We start from the raw sequence: 7462 nt of genomic DNA, 5'->3' as shown, positions 1-7462 counted from the left end.
CAACCAATCTGCAATCACTCATTGGTCTTCAGATTCTTTCTAACCATTGATTCATTTGGCTGTATATTAAAAAAAACCTGAAAATGTAATATCACAATCCTTTCCAATATAGGTCAGTACTGACCCCAGCTTATGGGCCGTCTAAGATTTCTCCTATAGTGCAGTTTGCAACACCACTTGAATTGATTTCTCTGCAATGACAGCTCTAGTCAGACTGGCACCATGGCAGTCTACCAACACATCTCATTACTATGCTAGGCAAATGACAGCAGCTGGTGTCATATTATAAAGGTGTTTTCAACAATGAAAACACAGCCCCTCAATCTTCAAGGCAACACTAATCATTTAGACGGTATCATTTTTCTGTTAAGAGCATTATTTTTGGACAAAGACCACTTTGAAGTTTGAAATCGCTCTGCTTTTTAAATAACTAATGACCTCCAACAATTTTAAAATCACTTTATTATCCCACCTACATTGTTTGGAAGTACTTGTTGCCAGGTAACAGTTTAGCAGCCCATTTTCAAGGGCTGGGAATTATTTTTTTCTTTTGTAATATATAGTCTATATATATTTAAATGTTTTAACATCCTGTACACCACTGGGAATTTGTACACAATTCTTTTCCTTGGAATGCAGTTATCAAACTCTTACCAAATGCATACCTAAGAACTGTGTAAAATAATATTGCAATATACAGATTGATTTGTTCAGCTGCATTACTCTTGGGCCTTGCTGCCCTCCTCTGTTAGCTCTGCTGAGCTCCCAGGTTTGACAGCTGCAGGTTCCTCTAAATTCCCAGAAGCCTCAGAGTCAAACTCTGGAGCGCTTGAACCTGCGATCTGGATATGGCTGTTGTCAAAAGGCATGCGATGGACACAAAGAACATGGGTCTTCAGATTTCCCTTCTGAGAGGCACTGTATGGGCAGTATCTGCACTGGAAAGGCCTGTGGACCTGCGTGACAGACAAAAGTCGGGTTAGTTTTTCTCATATTTACATTTTCACTGCAAGCCGTTCTTTGCAAAGTGTAACAAAGAAATACTGCTATAAGGAAGTGCTGCATGCATTGAGCAACAATAAGAAAATTCATAGTTCTTTTGTTGAGTTCTATTCATACAAACTGTATTGTTAAAAATTCTTTTTTCTGGGACATTAAAGAAAACTAAGCCATCCCCTCTCCATTAGTTAACATAATTGTTAAGCATTCACTCTGTGATCCAGTCTGAACACTTGCAAATAAAGTTAACCATATAATAGATTATTTTATTTGTTGATTATCTAGAGCAATGCACGATGACAATGTACAGACCCCACTCTAATAACATGTTTGGTCCTTGAGTGGGTTTTCTGAGGATAACATTGTATGTTTCATTTTATGCACATGGAGTTGTGTGTTTGCGTTTTTCTGGATGGATAGCAATAATAGATTGAGATAGCAAGGCCTCTCAAGCCTGCAAATGCTTACATATATGTGTAACTTTACTGCAGTGGGACTACTCGTGAGTAACGTATGCAGGTGCATGAGTGTTTGCTGGATTGAGGCTCAAAACTATAGCTAATTTAAAAATAAATATCCAATCTAGATTAGAAAAGTAATGTTTACTGCACAGAACCGATATTGCTTGTGTATGAAATAGTGACTAAAAAAAAGGCATGAATGAAACACAGCTCTTTTTAGTCAGTCTTGCAATGTGCTTTATATTATTTTTCATATTATGTGACTTTGAATCTTGGTGCTGTATCTGGTATTGGAGGTTATGTTTCAGTTATCACATTTCAACCTATGCTGGGAATGTTGTTGATGTGTTTTACTGGAACTTTATGAGCTTTGTCTCTCAAATTAACTTAAACCAGGACCATCTGAGGTCAAATGCGCTTAGCTTGCTTAATTTGCTCAATAAATGAATAAATAAATGTGCCAGACCATCTACATAAATCCAGACAAGTGAAAAAACAATATCCAATATCCACATTAGAAGAGCACTTTCCTCCTCTCCTGTTTCTAGACAACATACTACATAGGACGCAGAAGGAGGAGAAGTAAAGTACTGTAGGTGTGAAAGCATTGCAGTGCACACTGTGTGGGAAGAGGCCAAGAGTGCCTAACTCGATAAATGTCACAGGCAGGTGAGCTGTGGCCAATCTTCATTTAGGTGTTATCAGGTTAGTTTTACATAGGTAAGCGGAAGATAGGTAGCCTGGTCATATGTTATTCCCGTTAGAGAAAGAGGTCTGAAGTGACACCGGGGTTACACTGGTGGTGTTCTGGATGGTGGGTTGTCAGGAAAACTCACTCCCTGTGAGAGATGTCATCAGCTGAACTAGAGTGCTTGGGTCCCTAAAACAACCCAATATTTTTAATGGAAAAAGTGGGAATTAGCATCTGAAGACTGAGTTCACACAGAAGATTCTAGCTTCTCCTCGGGAAGATGGAAGTGTTGTGCCCAGAACACAGCCCCAGGGGCATGTTTCCTCAAGCGAGGGTACGACATTTGTGCATGGAGGAGATGCCTGCCATCAGCAATGAATTGATGTCAGTTGTGTTAGGACAGGGTCCTGCTCCAGAATACAAATATTTACATTGGCCTAAATGGATCCATAGGACACAGTAAGTTGGTTTTCTACCTAAGTCTCAGATTTGAAGTCACGAAGTTTCTTCTGCTCCTCAGACAGGGCAGGTGAAGGGAAAATTTTCCGGACAAGGTAACTCAGGGAAAAGAGATGAACCCAGAATTATGAGTCTTAACAAGGCAAATTTCCAAGGAAAATTTCATCTTGAAAAAAATAATAGGGAACATAGTGAACACAATTATGAATGGTAGTTATAGAAATAGGAATGGTCAGGAATTTCACAGAGGAATTTCAGCAGGAGGACTAGAAACAGTGGTCAAGGAAGCGATTACAAGACCTATTCAATGCATTTCAGGATCAGTCCCTTAAATCCAAAGGCCTATATGTTCATAACTGCAGTCACAACATGTTTGAAAGTATCAGTTATATTTTTCCACAATCCACTTTTGTGCACAGAAAATGGGTACAAAACTGAATGGGTATAAAGAAGGAGATTTCACTGAAAATATGATTTGCATAGTTTTGGAAATTCTAAAATAGATTGCAAAACTCAGAAGAAAGGTGCAATAAAATCATTGCATTTCACAATTATCCCTTCAATTCATAGAAGGAAACATCGCACCTTTGAAAGAGACCTCAATAATAATGTATGAGTTTGGTCTATTTTAACCTGGCTAGGGTGTTTGTAGTTTTGATTTTAAAAATTCCTTTGTTTGTTCATCTGGTGGTTTATGCTGAGGATCAACAGTACATGTATTTTAAACTGAAGGCAAAACCTATACTGAAAATCCTGGAACCTTCATTTGCTGATAATAAGTAATATGTTGATTGATCTATCTATCTATCTATCTATCTATCTATCACAACACACAGTGCTTTTCATCTCAGGATCTCAAAGCATATAGAGACATGGGTAAATATTATTACTCTCTGCTACAGATGAGGAAACTAATATACAGAGAGATTAAGTGACTTGCCCAAGGTCACATGGGAAGTCCTTTGCAGTCAAGAATCAAATGCATATTTCCTGACACCAAGTTCTTTGATATCACCATAAGATTACACTATGTGCCTGTTGTCAGATTCCTTTATGGAAATGAGATCATCCTATCTGATTAAAAGGACCACTGGAATTTATACACTGACAAAATGTTTGTCACAAAATGCACATAAAACAAAGTCTTCCTATAGTGAATAAATTAGCCATTACTGCGTTGTAGTGAATTTATATTTTAGGATATATAGTAGCTGTAAATACAAGTGAAACATCAGTATAATGAAGTCTTTATATTATTAAAGCTCATTTGCTATAAACAGTAAAGTCTCTGCGAAGGTTTCATATAAGAACATTTAAAATTGCAAGGACTAATACTGTCATAATGGGGGCCTCATCCAAAACCCATTAAAGTCAACGAGAGTCTTTAAATTGTCTTCAGCAGGCTTTGGGTCAGACCAATGTAGAACAGTGTTACCGGTTTCTTTACCTCCTGTTTAGAGAAGCTTACCTTTCTTTTCCCAACATACTTTTATCATCCATTCCTTACATTTAACTGATTTAAAGCATTGCAAACAGATACCAAATAATTTCTGCAAGCTTCAGTTTGTGTATACAAACACACACACACACAAAGTATGTTAAATGAACATTATTAAGGTTGCAAAGTCAAGCAGTCAAAAAGTTGGGAAATGCCAGAATTAGTGTTGCCTTTGCAACCTTAATTCAGCCCCCTTGCTGCATTACAATACAGTCTTTAACAACATGATCACATACTATTTTTTCCACAGGAACTCTGCCTCAGTCAGTGCACTGAAGGGATGGTGCTCACTTAATAAGCAGCTATTCAATATTTTATTTTATCTTCACTGCTCAATGTCCAGCCCTAGGCCTCATTCGTGGCACACTTTTCAAATCCTGCTCGAAGACTGAATTATTAATTTTCTTCATGGTGCTCATCACTACAGTATCTGAGTGTATCACAAATATGAATGAATCAACGCCCCTGTGAGTTGAGGGAGTGGTTGTATCTCATTTTACAGATGGGAAATTGAGGCACAAAGAGATTAAGGTCAACAGTATCAACTAATTTTGGGTGCCCAATTTGAGACACCTAGGACCTGATTTTTCAGAGTGCTTGGCTTTATAGCGTTTCACATGTTCAAAGAACAGCTTCCTTTGACTTCAGTGTAGCACTTCTGCAAACCAGACCCCAATGTCTCTCATCAGTCACCCAATTAGCAACAACTTGTCGAGAAAACTGGTTTAAGTGACTTGCCTAAAATGCCACAGGAGCTCTGTGGCACAGGCAGGGATGGAATCTAATTCCTCCAAGGCAGCAATCAACTACCTTAACCATGAGACTATCCCATCTCCTCCTGCAGTCCCCAGCCTCATTCACTATATACCTTCCAACTTTTGCAACAAATGAGGCCGGAGTCCTACAGACAACAGCCTCCTGTTCATCCCTGATTCATCCCCAAAGCAGCTCCAGCCTGTGCACTGAATGAGGCAGGGGTCCTGTGGAAAAAATTGTATGTGATCATGTAATTAAAGACTGTATCATAATGCATATGCACACGGTTGTAAAAGCAACCTTAATTCTGGCATTTCATAACTTTTAGTGTTTGACTTTGCAACCCTAATAAATCCCTTTATTTTAAAAAGCAAAATAATTAAAAAAAACCCGAAATTCTATCATGTAGCATCATGAAGCAACACCATTAGAGTTGGACACTTTAGATCCACCACACAGACCTCTGCCACTTGAGCTAACAGAATAACTGACAGCAGTAGTAGGTTGACATCCTCTGTGTGGACCAGCATTTAGAGAGGGATGGCATACTTTGACAGCAGGTTTCTTAGATATTTGTTGACCTCAGAGGAATGGTGAGACTCAGGAATCTTATGTTCTAGTTCAGGCTCTGAAATGGAGTGTAATCTAGTGGGATTCTTCTGCTCATTCCCTTTCTTCATGACCTTTTCTGCTCTGCCCCTCCAACCTGTCCCTTGTCCTAGTCCTCTCTTCCCTACTTCTCGTGCCTCATCCCAGATCTATTTCTTCATCTAGCCAGTCCCAGTCTCCACACAGCAGGCTTCTCATCCCAGTCTCCTTAGCCAGCAAATCCTAGTCTCACCCCTCCTGACTCACCATCCCTGTTCCAGTTTCCCCTACTCCTAGTCCCAGGCTCAGTTCTTCCTGATTCTGAGTCCTTATCAAATCTATCTCTACTCCCCTTCACCTCTTTACCTCTCATCCCACTGGTTCTCAGTCTCCTTGCCCAATGAGTGCTAGTCTCCCCCTCTGGCTCCTCATCCAATTTTAGTCCCCTCACACTGGCTCAGTCCCCCCCGCATTTCATTCCCTGGCCCCAGTATCCTTGCCCAACCAGTTGCAGTCCACCTTTTTCAGATCCTAATCTCAATCTCCTTGCCTAACTAGTCATAATCCCCCCTGGATCCCAGTCCCAGTCTCCTTGCCCAGATAGTCCCAGTCTCCCTCCAATTCAACTCCCAGTTGCTTCCACCAGCTTCCAGTCCCAGTTTCTGCCCCTTCTGTCCCACAGGCTCCTTGTTCCAGTCTACTTCCCCCTCTACCCCACCACAGGTCTGACTTTGGTTCCATTATGGGTGGGAGCATGCCCAGTGTGGCCAGAATCTTTTGTAGAACTTAACTGCTGAAAACTAAGACGTCTCTGCTGAGCATGTGCAAATCATGATTTTTAAACGGTGTAGAACATTGTCAAATTAGGGCAGATTTACACAGGACGGCAAAAAGCCACCCACTGCCAAATTTCAAATCCCAGCTCCAAAGCAAGGGTGTCCCAGAGCTTTTCAAAAAAAGGTCACCACTTTTTTTTAAAAAACCCTGGCAAAACAATTTATTTTCCTTAGCCTTGCTCTCAGAAATGTCTGAACTGGTTTGGTTGAAATTTTCCAAAATATTCCACCTGAAGCAGACACCTAGAATGGAGGAATTCAGCTCAAATGGTTAAATGCTTGGCACATTATAAGCAACTGCAAACAGGGTCTTATAATAGGAAGTATAGGCAGCATTATAACAAACAACACACTAGCCCTGTCTACAAAATGTGATGTCATTTATCAGTTCTTTGGGGGTATTAGTTTGACCATAAGTACTGATGATTAAAAATAGTAATACCAATTCATACACTGATCCATTAAAGTAATATTTAAACAAAGAATTTACATAGCATGGAGAAAAACAGCCCTTAATATTTGTAAAAAAACGTTATTCCATTCAGTATCACAAAAGGTTCAAAACTGTGCAATTGTATGTGAGGAACATAATTTATTAATTCAACAAAATTTAACAAATAAGACCATATAAAATACACCTAAATGGATTCTGTTCAACGTTGTCTTTTTTTCTATTGCTTACTTTTTGAGGCCATCAAAATTTCACATCACTGCCATATGAAAAGTAAGTACACAATAAGTTAATTTGTATTGTCACAGTACAGTACAACTGTGGTAAAGAGCACATTCATTTTTAATCCAGTATGAATAATATATAAATATGTATACAGAGTGAGGGTCAAAGGAAAGCAAGAGGAACATTGTTTACAGCAGAAGTAGTACAAAAACCAGAGATTATTCTTACTTGCAAAGATAACAATATCTGCAATTTGCTTGTAACTAAGGGACAAAAAATGCCCATTTCTCTTGGGTAACCCATCCATTAATTACAGCTCAAAACTTGTTGTGGGCAGCAGGTTCTTAAAATAGCCCTTCCTAGATAAGTTGGCAATAAATTTATAATGTTTATCTAGTGGTGGTTGGTGGGTTCTTTCTTTGCAAGTTATAGGTCATATATATTCTACCTTCTATATATCTTCCAATAAAATTATTTGAAAGCCCTTTAAGAAAAAGA

General features: G+C 39.0%; 1 protein-coding gene across 6 annotated transcripts in view; it reads right to left on the bottom strand.

Annotated features, from left to right (window-relative positions):
• Window positions 1–7462, bottom strand: part of ZNF536 (zinc finger protein 536) — a 415977-nt gene that overhangs the window by 3697 nt on the left and 404818 nt on the right. For 4 of the 6 annotated variants that reach the window (XM_043494950.1, XM_043494953.1, XM_043494952.1 and 1 more), the window contains one exon: window positions 1–953. This exon is cut by the window's left edge and continues 3697 nt beyond it. In XM_043494950.1, the coding sequence (XP_043350885.1) occupies window positions 720–953 (234 nt within the window). In that variant the 3' untranslated portion in view covers window positions 1–719. The remainder of the gene's footprint in view (window positions 954–7462) is intronic. The other 2 variants (XM_043494954.1, XM_043494955.1) reach the window with 1 other exon arrangement.

This window comes from Dermochelys coriacea, chromosome 12 (genome assembly GCF_009764565.3).
Source record: "Dermochelys coriacea isolate rDerCor1 chromosome 12, rDerCor1.pri.v4, whole genome shotgun sequence".
Taxonomy (NCBI): domain Eukaryota; kingdom Metazoa; phylum Chordata; order Testudines; family Dermochelyidae; genus Dermochelys; species Dermochelys coriacea.
This window is presented reverse-complemented; position numbering and strand designations above follow the sequence as displayed.